Genomic DNA, 23,169 nt, shown 5'->3' on the forward strand with positions numbered 1-23,169 from the left:
AGATCCTGGATCTCATAGAGGTGTGAGATTAGCTGCATTACCCTCATGACACCCTCTCTTTTGGCTTTCTAAAAAAATATATAAGTGCCATTCTTTTATCCAATATGCCAATAACAAATTTTTTTTCCAGGTGACAGATGATGGCGTCATAGCACTAGTTAGTGGAATGTGTTCAAAGAATTTAAAGGTAATTCATCTAACCTGTTCTAAGTACAAAGCAATGTTAAAAGTGAACACATTTTTTGCCAATACATTTTTAAAATTGCAGAGGACAATTATTTATAGCATCAAGTTACATATTTACATTTGCATGTACGACTGTGAGCATGAGTCAAGTTACCAGGTGATGTCATAGGTGTAGATTGCAGTATTGGAGGGGATCATTTCCCTGCTGGGGGTGCCGCTACCAGGGGAGACACCACATACCTCACTCCTGCTTCCCTCTCTCTTCCATGGCATCTCTCCATTCTCCCCACTATCCCATGTCCCATCCTCCTCAGTCCCATCCTTCTGGGCTCTTCCTCCACTGCCTCAGAGGGGTTCTCTCATTGCTGTAGTTAACCTACCTTCCCAAGAGGCAGTAGCTAGGTCGATGGAAGAAATCTCCTAGCACTGTGTGCACTGAGGGCTAGGTTGGCAGTGCTCACCTCTCAGGGCTGTGGACTTGTACTCTTGAGAAGCGTAGTATGCCAGGGTAAGTTTTCAGTATAGAACAGCACAAAGTGGAATAAAAAAAAAAGTCATACAGCAAAAATTGTTCTTAAAGACTAGTGGACTTTTTCACATCAATGTAGCTGTAGTAATAGCCATCTTTGGCAATGCAAGGGTCAGCAGAGCAGGAAGAGTTGAGGCTTGTTTGAATTCATATGAATGCATTCAGAATTTAAGTCAAGTTTCCTCTTTATAATTAACAACTATAAGAGGCCATGTTATAGGGCAGCTGGCCCTTTAAGGTGAACTGGGCCCAGCCTCACCTGTGACTGCTGAAGGCAAAAGAACTCTGGGTCCCGGTAGCCTGCTTTGGTAAGGAGAATAGCTTTGTGCGTCACCTTATGAGTCTTATGTTTGGAGAAGACTGTGCCATAAAAGAAGGACCCAAACAGATTTTGGGGGTAGTGTTAGTCTTTCCTGATGATGCATGTTTAAATTTTAATGATAAAAGATACACCAAAATAACTCCCTTCACTGGAATATAGTTAATCAGAAATTATTGAATAGTAGAACACAGAGAGGAATGTGTAGGTCATGCAGTCCTGAGTGGCTCACAGTGCCTACCTTAGGGCAAACTGTCAAAAACAAAGCAGATACCCCAGGCTGGTGGTATGTTCTATAATTAAATTTCATCAACACAAGGAATAACCTGCCAGTTTCCCAGAAGTCTTTTAGGGCTAACCAGAGCAATTCTGGTTCTCTCTGTCTTCAATTATTCCACCCTGTTAGAATCCAAACAGTACAAAGATGAAGGATTTTCCTTTGTTTCCAGATTTATGTGTGTTCTCTTTGAACAATCTAACATAGCTTTGAGAGAGGGATGCTTTACACGTCTTTGAACTCTGAATGCCCTCAAATTGCTTTCAAGTGTGGAAATACATTACCTTTCTCAGAGAGGTAGTAGTGTTAGTCTGTAACTTTAAAAACTGCTTAAAAAAAAAGAGTAGTCCTGTGGCATATACAGTATATTTTTGTTAGTCTCTAAGGTGCCACAGGACTTCTCATTTTTTAAAAGTTCTTTCTGATAAGAGTCCTCTCTGTGCATTACACAAGCTTCTTTCATATTTGCAGTATTTAGATATCGGGGAGCGGGGGGAAGAGAAATCATATACAATGGAAAAAATTAAAGAGATAAAAGGTATATGAAACCAGTGTATAGAAAGTCTCATTAATTTTATGAAATTTAAACACCAAACACATTCACAGACATTTAATAGCCTGGTTTGATGGTCTGCTAAGATACAACTGAATTCGCCTGACTTCCATCTGTGAATTTGTCTGTTTTCATCTGGGCCTACCTGTAATACAGATGGAGAGGAGACACCACCAAGTGCAGAGTGACGGTGCTTTTCTCACTTCTGGCATGCTCATAAATTCTCCGCTTTTGCTTCCCACTCCAAGTCCATAAACTGTGCCTCCCCCCCCCCACTTAGTCCCCAGGGCAGGGTGGCCCAATGATCAGAGTCCATAACTCACCGCAACTTGTGGGGGGATAGTGTGGCCCAATGGCCACAGTCTATAACTTGCCCTGTTCAGAGCAGAGCAGTTCAATAGTCCAAGTAAAAAACTTACCTCCACTCATGGGTTGATGCAGTCCCCTCGCAAGGGACAGGAGATAGGGGAGGAGTTTACAGTCCCTGGCGGGGTCCAAGCCCCCCTCCCATTCCACTGGACCCCAGCCTAGGGCCCTGTTACTGGCTTTCTCTAGCCACTGAGTCAACAGGGAAAAGCTCCGTCCAAAACACACTGACTCCCCGCCAGTGGCTCACTCAATATGTAGCCATCGCCTTACCTGTGCTGCTTCCTGCTACAGTTACCTCAGCTCCCTCATGGATCCTCGTCTCCCCTTCTTTGAGCAGGATCTTTCTGCTCCTGCTTGGCTCTGGAACCTGTGAGTTCACTGGGAGCATCTGACCTCCAGCCTGTGAGGTAGCATGTCAGTATTTGGGTAGTCACTGCGGTTTGCCAGGAGCTGGCAATGCGTGTTCTCTCCCTTCCGCCACCAACCGCAATTGAGCTGAGCTGCTCCCTTTTATAGCTATGCAGCTCGAGCATGCCCAGTAACATAAAGGGGGTAGGGCTTTCTCAGCCTTTAGGGCTGGGTTAACCCCCTCCTGCTTGGTGTGGCCCTGTCACTCTACAGTTCTGAGCAAAGCTGGCCTCAGCATCATAATATACTTTACTGAACTAATCTGACAACTGAAGGAGTGAGTGCAGCACAATCCACTCCCAATTCAATGGTCTCAAAACTCTTTCCCTATATAAAATTTTGAACTTCTTTTCTCATGATTGTGTTAACTGTGAGTTCTATCTTAGGTGTCTCTATTTAATTGTAAAAGACATCTGTAACCAATACGTTCTTATCAAAACCATTCATGAAAACAAATGACTCTTATTGACTTAGAAACCAATCAATGATTCATTATCTCACCAGTTAGAAAACATCTGGGTGGTAGGGGAACCTTATCACCAGCATCTGTCAGTCACAGCACACACTTTGGTAATAGGCATCCTTTGCTAACTACCAGTGTTTCATTAATAACAAAAAACAGGACTATGTAGCACTTTAAAGACTAACAAGATGGTTTATTAGGTTGATGAGCTTTCGTGGGCCAGGCCCACTTCCTCATCACCTAATAAACCATCTTGTTACTCTTTAAAGTGCTACATAGTCCTGTCTTCTGTTTCAGCTAGATCAGACTAACACGGCTACATTTCTATCATAAATAACAGAAGATGTGTGATAAACATTTTTGTCAGTTACTTCTTTGGACATCTGGACACAGTTCTTCACTGATCAGTGGATTCAGAGAATAAATTTATACTAATTGTACGTGTCCTCATTTAATTACTGTGACATTTCAGGGGGGTCACCCAGACCAGTAAGAGGTTGTATTGCAGCCTGCTCTGTAACCTTGGGTCAGGGGTGCCTTAATACTGAGCTGCTATGTCTCAGATCCCTAACCCCACAAGCCAGCCCACAAACAAAGGTTTCACACTGCCTTTCACTTGCCTCCTTAACCCTTGTAGGAGGATCCAAATAGCCAAATAGTCAGTCCCAAGCCTCCTGACTTCCATCCACCCCATGCTCTTCGCTATCAGATGCTCAGATTTTTTCTCCTCTTGTTAGTCACCCGCAAAGGTGTGCAATCAGCCCTGCAGACACTAGCTTGCTTTGGCACAGTCTTTTCTTACCATTGGCACACTAGAGACCTTTTGAGATAAAAATAGACAGTGTATTTTAAGAGAAAAATCATAGATTAAAAAGTGAAATAGCAAGGGAAGCACACATCAAATAGAAGAAAATAAACATGCAACTTTGGGCTTTACACTTTTAAATTAGATAATAATCCCTTTCCTAGTACAAGTCACCTATTGCCTTTGAACAGTTTTCTGTTTACCTCCTACTTGTAGGAAGGGCTCCAGTGTTTCACAGACATCTTTCAGCCTATGTGCTGTCCTCCCATTTCTGGTTATTCTTCTGTTCAGATTCCTCCCCTTTTTAATGGTTTGCATGTTTGGTTGGTTGTTAGTTTGTTTTCCTTCCACGATTGTAAATATTCAAAGTGGGGAAAACTCTGTCCTCCTTAAGGCCTGGCCTACCATAGGAATTTATATATGGTATAGTGAAAAATCCATACCCTGAGATTGACCTATCCTACCTAGACAGCGGTAGAGCAGTGGAAGAATTCTTCCATTGACCTGGCTCCTACCTCTTGGGGAGGTGGATTACCAGTTCCGATGAGAGAAGCCGTCCTATCTGTGTAAGGTAGTATCTACATTGGAGTGCTGGGCTATCATGTTTTAAGTGTAAGTTTCAAGTTCTTTCAATGGTTTCATTGAATAACCTGTCACTTGTCTTTTCCTTGGTTGTACAATGTCTGGTGCTTCGAGCTAGTCTCATGTAGCTGTGGAAGCAGCACCACCCTGCTTGACTGCCTCACTATGAAGTGGAGCACAATGTTACAGCACAAATCATGAGCTCAGTTTTACATATGCACAACTACATACCCACCGTCTGTGTACATATCTCATAATGAATACCACGTTCAGAACAGTATAAGCTTTCATAAAAAAATCTTGCTCAATATACTTCTACAGAACCTTAGCATAGTATCCAGTCAGGTCACAGTTACCTACAAAGTATTAACTTAAGTACCAAGAAAACCTAAGTACCAAGAACTTATATAATAGGGGAAAAAAATCTTTGTGCATAGAGAAGGACTTCTTTTTCAGAGTTGTGTGTTTTACATAATAATCACCATCGCTGTGGATCTGTGAAATTAAATGGACAACATAAAAGTTGTGCTTTAAAAGTTATGGAAGTGGTTACCAGGTTTTTGTTCTCGTAACAGGAGATCCACATGGAACGTTGTGTGACTCTGACAGATGTAGCTGTGGAAGCTGTCCTTACCTGCTGTCCGGAGATATATATTCTGCTGTTTCATGGATGTCCACTGATAACAGGTTAGTCAAATCAAGCCGACAGTCAGCCTAAAAGTTTATTTTGGGTGCGGAGGCAGAGGAGAAGCAAACTGAAGGCCCAGTTATTTTCCTCTCCCTCCCTTTTATAGAATGCCCATAAGGCGGGAATCCTCTATTTGATTCTCCAACCTCCCAGTTGTACAGGTCAGCATTTCAAGGTACAGGTAAGTATCAGGTTAGTTTCAAGGTGCTGGGTCACCTGACTGTAGTAGCATAGTGTCCATGAGTCAGTGATAGAATGGAGCTCCCACAAGGCCAAGTCTTTTCACAGTCCATTGTCATTGCTGATAGGCCATCAGCCCTGTCTGGCTTTTCTGTTGCTGTACCCGAATTGTTAGCAGTGGACATCACCCAAAGCAGCGTATATGAAATACAAATACACAAGTCAATATTCCTAACTTCAGGTACAAAAATGATATACAAATTGGATAATTACATTCAGTAAATTATATCTTGCATAAATCATTTTGCATAAAGTGTATCGGTTATATCATACCTATATCATAAGCATATTTTCATACAGAATATGGAATACAAGGTCACAACTTTCAAGTTTTATAGGTTTCTCTTTGAATTGTCTTTGCCCTGTTTCTAGTCCTTGTATGGAATCGAGCCTATATTGGTGTCAATAGCAGTTGATATCCTTCTAGTGACTTAGATCCCCAAGCAGGTCAAGGAATAGGACCACAGGTTTTCTGATTCTCCAATGAAGTCTGCTAGCCAGCTGACTATGCCACCTCCCATTTCTTCTTAGTTTTCATGTGTGATCTGTCTGTTTCTATACTGCCCACCATGCACAATGGTTGGCTCTGTAGAAGCTGGTAAATAAATACATTGCACAGAACCGGATTCTAATTTCACACAGCTGCACCTGAAGGAACTGAAGGCAGTGGATTTATGCTAGCGTGAGAGGCAATTCGGGCTGTTAGTATTATAATATAAAATACTGCGTATGCTCAAGAAGACCGAGTTACAGCTGCTTTGGTAACCATAACTTTGTCTTTCCAGCGTTTTTTGTGACTATTAAAATGCCAGTTTTTAACTATGCATTAATAGGGTGGCTTGGCATTTGGTAAAAGTAATAAAAAAGTAACTACTTAGCAAGCTATAAACTCACTCAGAACTCATGTGGAAGCAGGGGTGCATTTGCATGGCAGGCAGTCCCTCCCCTTGTTCCCTGGCTGGAGTTGGAAATTTGGCCCAGCCACACTTCTGTCATGTCTGAGAATGGGTGGCCAGACCAAATCTGAGTATCACTGTGGACCCATTCTCCTGCTTTCCATTCCCTATATTCTGCCCCCACCACTTTTGTTGTCCCTACAGCACCAGGAACCCACAATCTCCAGAAGAGTAGGTGGGTTGGATCTGGACTTTTGGCACTAGGGGAAATGGAGACGTAGGAGAAAGGGATCTGGGGCTCCCAGGTGTCTGGCCCCTGGAAATGAGGCTCTTCAGCTTGACCCCCATTCTGGGCAAGAGCTCAGTGTTGGCTGAGGGGTAGGAAGAGCTCAGGCTGATATGGGAGCAGCAGGAGGGTAAGGTAAGCAGCTGGGCGCAGGGAAAGAGCTTGGGGGTCGGTGGAGAGTTTGGGGAGAGAAAGCTCTGCGCTGTGTCTTTTATGGCTATGCTGCTGGATGCAAGAGGATTTGGTCTTTCCAGCAACAGGAAGGCTGTGTCTACATTGGCACCTCTTTCCGGAAAAGGGATGCTAATGAGACACTTTGGAATTGCAAATTCCATGGGGGATTTAAATATCCCGTGGCATTTGCATGAACATGGCTGCCGCTTTTTCCCGGCTCAAGGTTTTGCTAGAGAAAAGCGCCAGTCTAGACGGGATCTTGCGGAAAATAAGCCTTTGAAAGTAGGAATAAGGGATCTTCCGGAAAAGGGCTTATTTTCCGCAAGATCCCGTCTACACTGGTGCTTTTCTCCGGCAAAACCCCGAGCCGGAAAAAAGCGGCAGCCATGTTCATGCGAATGCTACGGGGGATATTTAAATCTCCCGTGGAATTTGCAATTCCGAAGTGTCTCATTAGCATCCCTTTTCCAGAAAGGGGTGCCAATGTAGACACAGCTGAAGTGAACTGAGTCTATCTAAAAATAGACCAAGCAGTTTTCCGTGAGAATCCAATGAAAAGTCTCTTAGCTCCTCATTCAGGAAAGAACTTAAATAAGTGTTTTACAGTTAAACACTGGCTTAAGTGTTCTCTTTCATCCAGGCCTTAATGAGGATTTACCCTTGAGGTGGTTCAGTTGGATTCAATTTGCAATTGTTTTGTTGCGCCTTTCATTTTCTTTTCAAGTTTGTAACTTAAAAACTGGAATGTGATGCTCTGTTCTTAGTGTTATGTGGCTCTCTGGTGGTTATCATGGGATGGTCATTTCTCTATTGTACAGTGCCTGGAACAATGAAGCCCTAACATGGTAGCACCATATAATTGTTAAATAGTGACACAATGTTGGCCTTGGCCCTAGAATGACTTAAACTTAGAAAAAAGCAGATTGCCTGCAAAAAATCTTATTTTTTATTAGTGCTCCAGAGAAGCTTCTTAAGAAGGTGCTAAGATCATCATCTTTGCCCATCATTCTGACTGCAACATGGCCACCTTCACCTTCTGAAATCTTCCAGTGGTTCCTTTTCCCCCCCTGCATCAAGCTTAAACCTTCTTGTCTTCATTTTCAAAGCTCTTCCCAATTCTGCTCCTCACTACATACCCAGAATTTTCTTCTATCACTCTGCCCCTTCCTCGCCCCACCACAGCTGCTAACCTGTTCTGTCCCTTGGTTCATTCTTCCCATAACACCTTCTTCCCTGCCACCCCGTGCATATGTAATGCTATTCTTGATTTGATCTGCAGGCAACTACCCTCTTCGCTTCCGAACTACCTCAAGACTCATAGCTTCTCAGATGCTTATTCCCCCTTCCTCCCACCCCCAGAACGCCAACTGATACTCAACAGGTTGAGGGGTAGTTGAGTGTATTTATTAAATAATAAAAGGAAACAAAAATCCTACCTTGTCAACGTAAGTACTTTGTAATCTAGTGTCTGGTTTCTTAATGGTGCTTTAATATTTACAGGTTTAAAAAAAGAAACAGCACAATTTTAAACTATTACAGGTATAAAAGTATCTGAAATGATTTTTTTTCCATATGTCCATTTCCAGAATATGGAGCAAAGAAAAATTGATATTTTGCACTAATGACAAATGAAACAAATAAATAAATCATTTATCCTTGTATCTTGTATAACAAAAATAATTTGTTTGCCCAGTAGCTGTATACATTATAAACAACTAATAATGTTTGTTTTTCTTGTGCTTTGTTGCAGATCGTTCCCGAGAAGCCTTGGAGCAATTAGTTGGACCAAACAAAATTAAACAAGTGACATGGACTGTTTATTGATTTTTATATAAAAGCTCCCAGATGGTACAGGTTTTTCAGAAATCAACCATCTCTGGGCAACAGTCTTCTCTCTGGTAACCACTGTCGTATGTAATACCAGATTCCTTCATTCTTTGTTTCTAAAAGAGCGGTTTGTGAATATCCAAGTCCTTTCGTGTCATAGGTGTGCCTGTCCATGCCATGTTAATTAATATTTCCTGTAATTAAAGCAATGCCTTTCTTTACATCACAAGTCTGATTATCTTTTTGGGTGAAAAACATAGCTCCTGCTAACATAACTATGGCAGAGTCCTCACTCAGGCCCCTGGGTCTGGGACACCTTTTGGTCCACAAATCAGCCAGAGATGCTTGTGGTGCAGTCCCCCGGGGTTTTATTGTCAGTGCCCACCACCTTCTATGTACAAAGCTTACAATCCATTCAGCCAGCTCCTCCATCTGCCTGGGCACACACTCAGCCACATCCTGGCTCTTTGCCTTCTCCTGGTGTCCCTCCTCTGCCTTATATAGCCCTCGCCCAGCGAGGCCCACAGCTGCTTCTAATAGCCCTTCAGGCCTGGGCTTGCTCAGCTGTTTCCCCTCAGCCTCTTTAGCCAGGCTACAGTGGCAGAGCTCTGGCTTAGCCACCAGTTTGTCACAATAACAGTTAATTTTTAAGCTTTATTAAAAAATGTAGGACAAAAGAAGACTGAGGGGTGACCTGTTAACATTCTTCAAATAGGATAAGGGCTTTTATAAAGAGGACCATCAGTTGTTCTCCATATCCACTGAAGGCAGTTCAAGATATACTGGGCTTAATCTGCAGAAAGGCAAATTTAGGTTAGATATTAGAAAGAAAACCACAACTTTTCCAACTATAAGGGTAGTTAATCTCTGGAAAAGCTTCCAAGAGAAGTTGTGTGATCCCCATCATTGAAGGCTTTTACAAACAAATTGGAGAGATACTAGCAGGGATGGTGTAGGTTTATTTGGTCCTGCCACAGGTTAAGGGGCTGGACTTGATGAACGCTCAAGGTCCCTCCCTTCCAGCCCTATATTTCTATGATTCTGAATTGCTTTCAACAGCTAGGAAGTGTACAAAGATGTTAAAACATTTAAGCAAATTTTCAAAAAATTATTTATCCTGCCCCTCTATTTTAAAGGATTTAGTTTTCAATGCAATCGGGTTTTTTTTCCCAGCAATCATCTCTGAAATGCATAACCCTACAAACTTACCCTAGTATTTCTTATTGAATTATTCTATTTGTCTGTACCGCAAGGAACTTACAGGCCCATATCCCATACATATGGTTAGCTGAGGGAAGTTAACATAATGATTAAGTAGGCATGTGACCTTTGGCCTAACAGCCACCCTTTTCAATGTTGGGGAACTAGAAATTCTTACTAAAAAAGCAGCGACTCAGTGACCTCTCTGTCCCTCCACAGCAATGTGGAAGTAAGCAACAAACCAGGTCAGGCAACATAACACAGGTTTTGAGAATGAGCTAATTTGGGCCCTTTCCCTCTATTGTTTGCCATTGGGCTTGAACAATGAGGAACTAGGATCAGCATTCAGTTGGCATGTTATGAATGAGACTGGTCCTTTGTCTTTAACATCAAGTCCCCAAGGAAGGGTGTAAATTGGTTAATCAAGTAGTTTCTGTAAGGGAGGGTACTAGAGTCACTCACAGAGCTGTACTATTCCCTTTTGGTTCTGTGGTTTGGAATGTTGATAACCCCTTTCACTTATTTTTAGTAAAAGTTGCTAAGTCTGTGTTTTGCCCTCAGCATGAGGGTACTTCCTTTTGTTTGCTTTAAACTTGGTCAGTCATTTCATTTGGTGATCCTTAGTTCCTGTGCTATAAGAAGGAATAAATAGCACTTTGTGTATTTTCACCACACAACTCGTGATTTTATAGGCATCAATTGTAATAATTTGTTGCCTTTTTCTGAGCTTTTTCCAATTCCGGTATATCTTGTGATGGGGCAACTGTATCTGCATGCAGTATTCAAGATGTAGGCATAACATGGATTTATACAGAAGCAAAATGATATTTTCTGTCTTCTTATCTATCCTTTTCTAATGTCACATAGCCTGATTCTGAACCAAGGAAGCTTACTTATTTTCTGGTCAGATCAACTGGCTAACTATAACATTATTTTAAACTTTAAAAATCAGGCACCATAGGTTCCCCAGGGAGCAGCCCCAGGGCAGAGGGTAGGAGCAGCATGACAGTGGGTAGAGGGGCAACAGAAATGCTAGCGCTTGATAGCTTCCTGGCCAAACCAGACAGGATCATCTGTCAGAGGCACCAAGAGCTACCAGTAGATCCCAATCTATTGGTTGGTGACCACTGATCTACATGTTTTGTTGGTCCTTAGAGTCCTGCTAGACTGATTGTTTTTTAAGTTTTTCCTGATCTAGAAAAGTAGGCTGGGAAAAAATTCCTCAAAAACATGCCAAGATACAGGAAAATTAAAAGGCACATCTATAATACAGTGGCTTGTCCTGGCAATGAGTGTTGGGCAACTAAGAAAAAACAGGATTGTGAGATGGATGAGTGAAGGAAGCAAGAACAACCATGTTAGAAACACGCTCAAAGTAATAACCATGAATGAAAAAAAATAAGGGGGTTTCAGGCTCAATAGGTTTGGCCATACAGCGTGCAGTCGTGACAACTACACGGGTGAGAGAGTCCAACTGATCAAGACTGAAGGAAAAAGACAGAGGCTGAGTCAAGAAGTAGTGGGGACTGTCATAAAGGAAAACTTGATAGCATGTGGTATGATACTGGATATGGCACTGAACAGAGCATTGCAGAGGGAGAGGACTCAAACCAAACTCCATGGAATGGGATTAATGCAAGGAAGAAGTAGTAGTGATGTCATGTCTAAAGCCACTTCCTCTTTTAAAAGATGTAAATGGTTAACACAATTTACCAACATTTCCAAGTCATTGTGCTCCCATTTTTCTACTTTCACCCTAAGCACAATCCAAAAGAGAGGTGTCACTGTGTAACAAGGCCTGTCTTCTCCTGATTTGTTTGAGATTCACTGCCCTGGCCACAGTCTCCTTCAAGGCAGTCGTACTGACCAAGCTTAAACAACCCTCCAACAAGCCCTATTTCCTCAGTTCACCTTAGGCTACAATCCCCAGGGGACTTTAGCCTCTTACTACTCAGGCTCCAGCCAGGCAACTGTGTCTTGCTGTTTCCTAAAGCTTTTAACTCTGACTCAGTTGGTATCTCTCAGGCCCAAGCATCTTCTTTTAAAAAATTAATATGGGCCAGCTGATGAAGCACACAGCCCTTGTGTTAAAGGGGTTTGAAAATCTGTAGAGATCATATTAATATGTACATCAGCAGGACTAAGCTATTCTTATTCTCATGAATACATGCTAGTTGCATGGGACAGAAAGCTCGCAATAATGCTATATTCACCTGGGTATGAAATTGTATAACTGCATTACACACAGGAAGGAGATTTAAATCTCTGAGAGGAGCTGCAGGCACATGCTGCTGGGGATAAAACTTACTTCCTGGGACAAAACAGCCTCATAATTTGGCCAAGTAAATTTGTGAAGCAGCCAGAGAGTTGAACACTCTTATTTTCACTAGACACTGAAAACTAGATTTTTATCAACTGCAGCAGTCAGCAGAGACCCACTGATACTGAATTTCTCTTCTCCCTGTTTATCTTGATATTGAATATAGTGATATCCTGTTCAGCCTTTGAAGACATACCCTTAACTTACATTGGCTTCCACAGGGCGGGGGGGAAGACAACCTGCACATCTGAGGGAGGAATTTGCCTGTAAGGCTTCTCTCAAACTCTGGGCCAGATCCTCACCTGGAGTGAAGGGATGTAATTATATGGATTTCAGTGGCATTGCAGCAGTTGGGCCAGTTGAGGATCTGCTCCATTTTCCAATGTTCCCTTTTCATACTTTATAAAAATAGGAAATATTTATTTTTTAAATGCCTTCCTTTTTTCAGTTTCAGTTTTAGCAGTTTTTGGGGAAACAGATCAGGGCTGGTAACTCCAGACGGTGCTTGAGGTTAATCCATTGTTTTCTTGCCTAGTGGATTCCGGAAGTGAATATTCTGCCACTTTGTGCAATTGACTATGCATGGGGTGGGCTATGAACTGAGACCTTCCAGGGTCACCAATTAGCACTTTAGTTCCATGAGTCCTGATGCATTTCCTCAGCCAGTGATGAAGACTGTTTGAAAGTTGTTCATCATAAAACATATCCCCCAAAACAATGAGGTTCCACTTGTTCAGCTCTGTACCAATGATGTTCTTGGTTAGGACAGGAAAGGGATTCACATTGTTCAGCTCACAATTTAATACCATGGCCATTCCTGCAACTGAGAACAAGCACATGAGAATTTATTTAAAACTCTATACTAATATTTTCACAAATTCTTTCTTTGGAAAAATCTCTTAATGTTAATTAGCCTTAATGAACTTAACAGTGTTAACTAGCCTTCATTAAGGTAGTAATTTAGAAACTTCCAATCACTGATGGATTTGATTCTCACACCATCTTTGTAAGATATTACCCCCATTTTACCGATTTGGAACTGAGGCACAGCACAGATGAAGTAAGTTACTCAAGATCACACAGGTAAACAGTAGCAGAGCCAAGAATTGAACCAGTTAATGCAAGTTGTAATTCAGTGCCTTTGCCACCAGACAATACTTCCTCCTTAGTTAACAAAGAATATTAAGCAAAGTAATAAGAATAAATCAATTATAAAGGGTGTCTAGGCGAAAACAAGTAAAAATAAGACATGTAAAATAGCTGTTAGCCACATAATCAGAAAATAATTATTAAATGTAGAAAATGGACAAATCATTCTTGGTGTAACTTCCCAGAAGTCATAGTTACCCCAGAGATGGAGATAGTATTAGTGTGGTTCATTAAAAATTAAACTCCATAAGAAAGCTCATTAGTCTCTTTTCCTAAATAACACAATTAACAATACAGGCCAGATTTCAAAATTGTGGGTGTGCAAACTCTTAAAAAAAATCAGGTCACTCACTTAGGTGCTGAAATATGGATAAAGTGCATAAAAGGTAGGAATCAGGATCTAAATGCTCACAGGTGACTGAGGCCCAATTTCAGAGGAGGGTACTCAGATCAGTCCTTTAAGGTTTCTCATATCAGGCACTCCAAAGATGAAAAACCCAGAATCAAACACTTGGGAAAATAAATCAGGCCTCAAAATATAAAAATGTAGTTATACGTTTCCTATGTGAAATGTGTTAATTTTTCATTCTTTTAGAAATTGTGTTTGTGGGGAGTATGTGTCTAATCTTGTTTTAACTTGAATTTCTTGATTAAATTTTTTGTTGTTGTTACAAATTCAAAGCAGTGTAATCTAGCATACTGAAGAGTGCAGGGAATGCTCTGGTAGTCTTAATCAGCAGTTATCTTTCAAATATTAACTTGGATTGTTTGGACATATTTTAGAAATGGAGCCTGGGTTTCTTTGACCTAAGTTTGAAAAGAACAAATTGTTAAGGATGAGCGTTATTCCATCCTAGAGGTGATAAGCAGTTTCAAAACAGACATAGAAAATATTTGAGATAAAAAAATAATATTGAGATAAAAACTGAATAGACTATTCTCAATTGAATTTGGAGAGAATAAATCTATTTCTTTAACAAAATGTATCAGAAATGTAAGTTAACCCCTTGATTGCACTCTTAGGTGAAGTCATTTACAATGTTGGATTCAAATACAGGACTGCTGCTACATGGAAGATATGAGTAAAAAGCTGCATAAACAAGTTACCAGGGAAATGCAGACATTTAGGCAAGATTGCCAAAGTATGTGAGGTAGGAAAGGAGGATTTTTGGAATCTTTTCTAAAAAAAAAAAAAAAAAAAAATCACCATCCAAGTATCTGTCAGGTTTGAAGGTAACTCTGAAATAATATATTAAGTCTGATATTTTTATTGTTACAAGAGACCTTGAGAAAATTCACAGAGACAGTTTTGCATCAAGTTGTAATGCTGCGGAAGACATTAAAGGCATCATCAATTTTGATACAACTGAGGCTGTTAATGACTTGAACTTGTTATACCAGGAGACAGGGTTAGTCGCAAAGGCCATTGTAAAAAAATAATACGGGTGTATGTAAAATTATTGTGCACTCATTCTTCCTTTTGGAGAGAGAACTCCAAGAGCTTTACAAACATTAAGTCTCATGGCACTGTGATAAACAGTATCCCTATTTTAACATCGGGGGAAACCGAGGCACAGATTAGTTAAGTGACTTGCCCAAGGTCAATGAGCAAATCACTGATAGTGCTGGAAATGGAACCTAGTTCTGCTAATCCTATGATCTATCACTAGACACCATTCTACTGTGAGTTCAGTTCCTAGTGACTTGGAGCCCACAACAAAAAAGCACCACTAAAATTGGCAGGCTTGGCAAAGAGGCCAAGCCTGATTAGGCATAGAGACTTCCTCTTCCACCAAAAGAGGAAGATGTATTGTTAGGGAGTTTGCTCTGAAGTTTGCTCTAACATTCATTTCAGTGAGCATAATCAAAGAGTAAGGTACTACTTAGGCCACGGATCGGCAGAATATGGCTCGTGGGCCACATCCAACCTGCTAAGCCACAGGATCTGATCCATGAGAGCCTCACCCAGGCTCCCTGCCTGCCTTGCCCACTGTTCAGAGCAGGGCTTTGAACGCTGCAAGCCCGGACACTGGCGCAGGAAAGAGGCTTCATGCACTGCCCACAGCACAATCCCACAGCTTCCATTGGCCAGTTTCCTGCCAGTGGGAACTGCCTGTTAGCAGGACAGGCAGTGCGTGAAGTACTCCTCCCCCTCCGGGCTTGCAGCATTCAGAGCCGCACACGGCCCCCCCACAGTCTGCAAGGGCACAGAAGGCAGGGACCCTGGCTGAGGAACCTGCTGGGCTGTTGGCCAGGAGTGACCCAGATAAGTGCATCCCAGCCAGAGCCTTACTTTGGGAACCTAGCCTCTCTCCCCCATAACTCTCTGCCCCCTAAACCCTCCCCCAGACCCTGCAACCCAATCCCCTGCACCCCTGCCCCAGGTCACAACCCCCTCCCAGACTCTGCACTCCCTCCTGCACCCCTCCTTCCGGTCAGAATCTTCTCCTGCACCCATAGCCCTCCCAAGCCCTGCACCCCAGTCTCCTGCTCCAGGTCACAACTGCCTCCTTCACCCAAACTCTCTCCCAGTTCCCACACCCCCACCTGCACTCCAATCCCTTATCCCAAGCTCCCTTCTGCACCCATCCTTTATCATCGACCCTGCACCTCCTCCATTAATATCATGAAAGAGTGTGGCCCTTGACCACTTACAAATTCTTGGCGTGGCCACCCCTCATAAAAAATTATTGCCTTCCTCTGTCTTAGGCCCTGTCTACACTGCCACTTACACTGGCAAAGCTTATGTTGCTCAGGGGTGACTATTAAACCTCTCTGAATGACATCAATTACAGCAGCGTAAGTGGTAATGTTCACAGCACTAGGTCAGTGGTAGAAGCGGTCACTGCTCATTGGGGCTGGTTTAATTAATTTAACAGCTCTCAGAACAGAGAGCTACATGAGCCATCTTAAAGTGGTGCAGCTGCATCGGTACAGCTCTGCCACTGTAAGCTCTGTAGTGTAGACATAGGCTTAGTCACGTTAGTAAGGATGGCACAACCTAGTCCTCCAATTCTGCCAAAGGTGCAAGTCCAATAGTTCTGTAAACTGAAGCACTGGGCAGGACCTGTGAAACTTTTCTGCTTCTTTCTAGCTTTATTTAAAAGCTGAATTTCTTCAAACCAGTGAAAGAAATGCTACTCATCAAATCGGCTGTAAAAACATCTTTGAGCAGTGCTTGGAAAGAAGCATCTTACCGGGGTCGATGTCATTAGCGAGGATCTGGGATGCACCACTCATCACAGCGGCGATTGCTGTTGCTCCACATCCACTCCCAAGATCTAGTACTGAGCCCATTCTGACAACGTCTGGGTTATCTAGAATATACCTGAGTATAAAATGAAACCTGCGTGAGAGTCCATTTCATAGTTGTACTGATGCATCAGATATTAACTCAAAAGATGCCCTTGCACACAGCCTCTCATACAAACCAGAGCATCTGTTCTAATACCAGAAACCACCAGAAGGTGCATGAAATAACAGCAACAAACTACAGCCTTCGCAGAATCATAGAGTTGGAAGAGACCTCAGGAGGTCATCAAGTCCAGCCCCCTGCCCAAGGCAGGACCAATCCCAACTAAATCAACCCAGCCAGGGACCTTCTCCCCATTTAAAATGTAATAAATGGGTTAAAATTGGATGGTGGCTATAAAGCTTGATACTAACAGCAGGAAACGGAAAAACTGAATCTGGTAGTGAAAACTATCAGTACAAATACAAATGTTTTAACAGCAATATCTGGGCAGTCTGATGCAGCGCTCAGTTTCAGACATGCAAGTTCTCTAACTGCAAAGCGCCTCGTTCACTCATGTCTTGCAACATGATTTATCTGACAACTTGCAACAAGAGCGCCTTTTCTGGTTTTTAAAGAGCCACATGCCCATTGCATTGAAATACGGCGGAGGAGTGACTGGATACATAAGACTAAAGTCACAGTGAAAGTGAGATTATCCCAGGCACCCTGACAGCCAGAACCATGTTGGTGTGAAGAATCAGCAAACAAAAACCACTAACCTGGAACTAAGGAGGAAAAGCCTAAAGACTATAAGAGCTGGGTATTATTATATTACTCAGTGAGTCATTTTCTCCCACATGGGAGGGTGGGATGCAAGTTGTCATCACTTCACCAGACCTATGACAGTATACAACAGGTGAAAATCTTCCCCAAGGATTTCTTCACACTATTCTGGGATAAATGAGGTTTACCATCCTCCCCTTATTCCCTCACAATAGGCTGGAAGCAAGATCTTCCTAATGTGCAGATATTCTGACATCCACAGAGATATTTGGTAGATCTGAGGACACCAACAAAAAGGGAAGAGTATTTGGTTAATTGCTGAGCACTGTTAGAGAAAAAACTGCCCCCCTCCCACCAGGACAGAACCAGATGGACAGTTTTAGCAAATAAAAGATATTTATTTATGACAGTGATGAATTTATAGTATTTATTCTAAGATTTTTAATAGACCATGTTAATAATGAATTTACAGTATTTATTATATTTATTCTACGATATCTAGTTAAACGAGTCAGAGATATAAGGATGGGAATGGCAAGGGGAATAGTCTCGATTCTAACAATATCCAGCTACACTAATTAAATAGGAGTGATAACTACAAACTCTGTGTACTACCCAAAACAACTACAACACTAAGCTTATACAACAAAGAAAATCAAATCATACATACCAACTTACACAGCACACAGAACATTTCAAAGATATCGGTTCGGTTGCGAAGGCCTTGGTTACGCCCGAGAATCAGGGGAGGTGGCTGGTCGGTTGATCAGGCCGGCAGCGCTTTGAAGTATACGGGAAGGCACACGCACGGTGGTACGTGTGTTGTGAAGACCTCCTAGAGCGAACTGTGCGATGGGTATTTATCCCCAGGTCTGCACATCGCTTTTCCGTGCTTGCATACTACCATATACGGCCCAATGGTCACCAAGTGGGGGTCTGTGTCCCAGGGGTTGGACCAAAACTGTGCAGGTTTCATGCAACCAGGTAAGCCCCGCAGTTCTCACACCAAGGTGACGGGTGGGAGAGTCTGAGGCTATTTTCCCCTTTTCTAAAGCCAATGTTATGAAGTAAGGCCCGGTTTCTCCCAAGGAGTACTGCAGCCCACTATAGCAAGAGCAGCCTGGACAAACTTTTTTACTGGGGGGGAAGGGGAGGAGGCAGTTTTTTTTTTCTAACATATGCCACTAGTTACTGAAATTCTCAAGTTAGAAAAACAGCAAGTTAAATCATTTGTTGAAATGCCAGGAAATTAATTCATGTCACTAACCAAATGGTTAGGTAGAAAAAACATCCTGTGTTAAAACATGGAGCTGAAATTAACTACAGTACCTAATTAATTGACTTACCATTTTTAGCAGCTGTGTTGAATGTCAGTCTAGTCAACTCTCACAACTTGGCTGTGAGACTCATTTTTTCCAACTTAAAAAAAACCTCTGATTTTTGCTTTCTTACAGAAAAATAATACAAACTTAAAAACCCAAACCAACCTCAAATCAAACCTTTCCCTGTCAGCTCAGTGGGAGATGGCTGAAGGTTTGCTGTTGGCAGTAAGACTCATGACTTTTTATGCTGCTAGATATGAAAAGATACTTTGGGTGATATAAGAAAATCAGCAGCCCCTGAGAATTGGAGACATTTTGACAACAAACTGCCAGAAACAAAACATGGCACAGAGTTTGTAAATAAGTGCAATACTATCAGATAAATTTAAAGGAATCCTGTCTATGTACATCCCCATCCCATTATTTAGGACTTTAGAACAAATATGGCTATAGGTTAGGCCTTGTCTACACTAAAAGTTGTATTAGCAAAATTGTTGTTCAGTGGACACAGATGTGCTTCCATGAATACTTTGTTTTCTCCTGGAATACTCTGAGTTATTGAGAACTAAGTATTCCCCTCCTGAAGTGAGGCTACATGATGGGATTAAACACACCACAATATTTTTATGGAAAATGCAAAATTTTTCCACACATCCAGATTCAGTCCTGGCATACTGTGCCACTGAAGTCAACAGATTTAATGGCCATCCATTATTCTACAGACAGCAGCCACAGATTTCATAGTCTCAGCAGAGATAGTACTCACAATCTTCTGTTCCAAAGCCATGGGCTTCTATCCCTCAACCTAGAGGAGAATCTGTGTTAGGTGTTCTTGTACTAGACCTTATGTACTCCTTTGGCTGCAGCCACTAGGGATTTGTCAATTTTATGTGTTCATTTTTTTTTTAATTGTATCCCTTTGGTATATATGGTCATGCCAATTTTCTTCCACAATTTGATCTGAGGAAGTGGGTCTGGCTCATGACAACTCATCACTTAATAAGCCATCTTGTTAGTCTTTAAAGTGCTGCATAGTCCTGTCTTTTGTTGTGACAAGCAAAACTGATGTTTTATGCAGCAGGGAGCGACAATGATGTTGACTCTAGCAAGTGGTCATTGTGCACTATACCTGGACAGGGCTTGGCCACCTGGCCAGTAGATTGCCCAGAAAGGATCGCCAAAGGGCCACAGGGCAGCCCTCTCCTGCCAGAATCTGCAGCGAGGCGTCAGAAGTCGCAGTCGTATCTCTGGAGTGAGGTGCCCGCTGCTGGTGACTTCAGTGTTCGTTTCCAGAAACAGTCTCATTTCAGGATCCAGGACACTTCCTGGAGTCCTGTGATAGCAGCATCTCCGTGTCAAAGAGGTACTTCGCTTACTACTCCTTGAAGCTTTTGTAAGGACACCCCTACAGCCAAAGCCTATAAACCACTTCCAGCAGCTGAACACCATGGCTCCTCTTTGAATTCAGATCAGGAAGGATTTTACCGAAGGAGCTGCACAATGAAAGTTTATCTTGGAAGTGTGTGGGGAGAGGGGTTTGGCACCAATTCAGAAGTGGTTTTGTTGTGTAGCAATTCCTGCAAACAAGAGCAACACTGCATCAGTGATAAAAGTAGCTATTTCAAGGTCACCTGCCATCAGTTCTGTAAGAGGCAGCAGCTGGATGAGTGTTGCTGTATGCTGATGAAAGGTCTCAGGTTTATCAGACTCCTTTTTCCCCACAGTTTTATAATGCAGTTCTAAGGAAAGACAAACTCTACATCAGGATGGAGACACTTGGAGGATGGTGGGGAGGAGGGTTGGATGTAAAACAACAGTTCATGTGACATTACTCTAGTTCTGTTATGGCAGGAGGAAATACCATTTGACCATTGGAACAAACCATTGCTCCACCAAAGTCCATGGCAAAATTCTTGTTGACTTCAATGGGATTAAGATGTGGACACCTACGGACACATGAACGAGCACTGGGCATAAATTACACCATATCCTGTTACTGCTGGGCTTGCCGTTTAGATGGATTTGATAATTTCATCTTTAGACCTTGGATGGCAACTCGTACAGGCATGTGAATTGTGCATCTAAATCTAAGGCCAGGTCTATGGTAGACCCTTTTACTGGCAGAGCTACACCAGGCAGGGATGTGAAGATATAATCCCTGACTGACAGAAACGTGCCAATAAAAGTCCCTAGTGTGGACGCAGTTATATCGATAAAGACCATTTAATGGTTTTGCCAGCATAGCTTATTTTACTTGGCGGGTGCGAGAGGGGAGCTGCATCCAGTCTAGCTACTAGTGTAGCTACACTGGCAATGCACTCTCAGTATAGACCTGGTCTAATGCTTGGCTTACTGATCTCACATTCTGGAGCAGGAATTCCTAGAGGGAAGGAAAGATGTAAAAAGAATGGAAAGGACACAGAGTGAACATTAAATTGCACCTTTGAGCTACAGCCTCCAAAGCCCTATTTTCAGTCATTTTAAAATAGGACTTTAAAAGGGCTTAAAAATTCCTTCTGAAGAGGTTAGGAGAAGGGCATTACTTTCCTGCATTAATGCTGCCTTTGGATACTTAAAATATAATCCATGACAGTGGTGGTGGTGACTTTCAAGGGATCGTTCCATAAAACTCAACAAATCAGGGGACTGTATAGGGAAAAGTGTCTCAAATACTTCCAATATCATACCATGTCAGTGGCTGAATTGACAGATTTGAAGATTAAATACACAAATTTTTTAGTGTCTGCTTCTCTGCTCCCCACAGATAAACAACAGCAGGATGTTTACACTTTTTGCTTTCCAGTGAATGTTATATGCAATTATGCGCAGACATAGCACAAGGCCTGAGAGCAGGGCATGTTGTTGTTACATGTGGTGTGAACTTTAAAGTGTCTATAGAAATGCTAATGAAAGGGGCAATGGCTGCTTTGAATTGGCAGTGCTCTACTTAACTAATCTACTTCCCAGTGATGAGTAGTCCCTGCAAAGTGGGGAGCCATTAAACCAATTTCTGGGGATGTTAAGCTTTCACTAAAACAAGAGGAGATTCCAGCCCAAAGAATTGTGCAGAGAACCATCTGCGAGCTGAATGTAAACTGTAGTGTTCTCTGCAGAGGGAAGATTTTGGCACCTATGCCGAGGCTCCAAACCTTATCAAGCAGTAGCAGAGTGCAATTAATAACACTGGGCAGCTTCCTTGCTGCCAAAACACTGTGGGAAATAGCAAAACTGCTATGACTCCGGTCAATACACACTGCTGGGTGAGACAGATGTGAGCTACTTGGCAGGAGGAGGACCCTAAAAAAAGACTGTGGCCCTAATTCACTGATACCCCCATGCCACTGTATACCAACTCTACCAGCAAAAAAAAATGGTCTTAAAGCTGTCTGTCTCCTATGGAATTTCCCCAATGCAGAGGAAATCACTGGCAGGTATAGACTAAGCATTAAAATGTGTAGACTTAGGACATGGCCACTCATTTCTGTTGCACCCACAGTACTGAGCCACTGGAGTGCAGGACTGAGCCCTTAGTGCATTCACATCATTTTTTGCCTCTCAGGATGCAAATCAGGACAACAACAAGAGAAATGATTAAGCTGTTATCATTTAGTTCACCCCTCTGCTGAAAATTCTTGCTGCTTTGAAATTGATGGAACTATAAAATCTCTTTCCTCTATTTTTTCCTGCAGTTGTAGGGACAAAATACCTTATTTTCCATTCAAGAAGAGCTCTGTTATTGAATCTCCTGTGGATTTCCTTGTAAAGCAGGCTGTCAAACTGAGGGAACAATCTGAATAAGTGCAAGACAGGTCAAAAGTTTAATCATTAAAAGGGACTTTGTTAATTTAAAAAGCACACTCCTAAAATGTTACACGCAGTAGCACAAGTTACACATATAACTACAAGTGGATTGACCTGGGTACCTATAGGCTAGTTAATCTGACCTCAGTACCAGGCAAAATAATGGAAAAGCAGCAGTATTCACCCAATAAAGAATAGGAATATAATCAGCACTAGTTAAAATGGCTTTATGGAAGTTAGATCTTATCAAAATTACATGATTTTATTTTTTTGAGTAGATTAGGTCTGAATGACATAAGCAATGTTCCCTCTATTTTTTTTCCATCCACATACAGAATAAATTTTGAAGCTTCAGGGGGTAGCCAAGTTAGTATGTACCGGAAAAAACAACAAATGGTCTGATAGCACTTTACAGACTAACAAAACATGTAGATGGTATCATGAGCTTTCGTGGGCACAGCCCACTTCTGAAGAACTGGGCTGTGCCCATGAAAGCTCATGATACCATCTACATGTTTTGTTAGAATAAATTTTGTTATGTGCAACAAACCATGTGCAAATGTTCACTACCAGTAAAAAGACATGTGCCAGCTGGGATGGCATTTGAATCTCTCCTGACGGCCGCCCAAGTGCTCAGTCAGGAACACAGGAAACAGGTAACTATACAATACACTGTAAAGCATTTGATGTAATACTGTTCGACATTGATTAAAATACAGCATTGAACAACATCCACAGAGCATGTGTTATATGAATT

The 23,169-nt window shown here is 42.1% G+C and overlaps 2 protein-coding genes across 10 annotated transcripts in view; one reads left to right on the plus strand and one right to left on the minus strand.

Moving 5' to 3' along the window:
- The window catches only part of AMN1 (antagonist of mitotic exit network 1 homolog), a 60,110-nt gene extending 51,285 nt beyond the window's left edge, over positions 1-8,825 (plus strand). For 3 of the 4 annotated variants that reach the window (XM_075940483.1, XM_075940501.1, XM_075940511.1), the window contains exons 5-7: positions 131-187; positions 5,067-5,178; positions 8,526-8,825. In XM_075940483.1, the coding sequence (XP_075796598.1) occupies positions 131-187; positions 5,067-5,178; positions 8,526-8,599 (243 nt within the window). In that variant the 3' untranslated portion in view covers positions 8,600-8,825. The remainder of the gene's footprint in view (positions 1-130; positions 188-5,066; positions 5,179-8,525) is intronic. The other variant, XM_075940491.1, reaches the window with a different exon arrangement.
- A 141-nt stretch (positions 8,826-8,966) lies between these two features.
- ETFBKMT (electron transfer flavoprotein subunit beta lysine methyltransferase) overlaps positions 8,967-23,169 on the minus strand; it is a 47,142-nt gene continuing 32,939 nt past the window's right edge. For 3 of the 6 annotated variants that reach the window (XM_075940544.1, XM_006114398.4, XM_006114400.4), the window contains 3 exons: positions 19,741-20,188; positions 16,469-16,599; positions 10,378-12,945 (listed from right to left, as the gene is read on the minus strand). In XM_075940544.1, the coding sequence (XP_075796659.1) occupies positions 12,602-12,945; positions 16,469-16,599; positions 19,741-20,060 (795 nt within the window). In that variant the 5' untranslated portion in view covers positions 20,061-20,188 and the 3' untranslated portion in view covers positions 10,378-12,601. Of the gene's footprint in view, positions 9,396-10,377; positions 12,946-16,468; positions 16,600-19,740; positions 20,189-22,317; positions 22,402-23,169 lie in introns of those variants that run through there. The other 3 variants (XM_075940553.1, XM_014569200.3, XR_001367680.3) reach the window with 2 other exon arrangements.

This window comes from Pelodiscus sinensis, chromosome 1, assembly GCF_049634645.1.
Source record: "Pelodiscus sinensis isolate JC-2024 chromosome 1, ASM4963464v1, whole genome shotgun sequence".
Classification (NCBI taxonomy): domain Eukaryota; kingdom Metazoa; phylum Chordata; order Testudines; family Trionychidae; genus Pelodiscus; species Pelodiscus sinensis.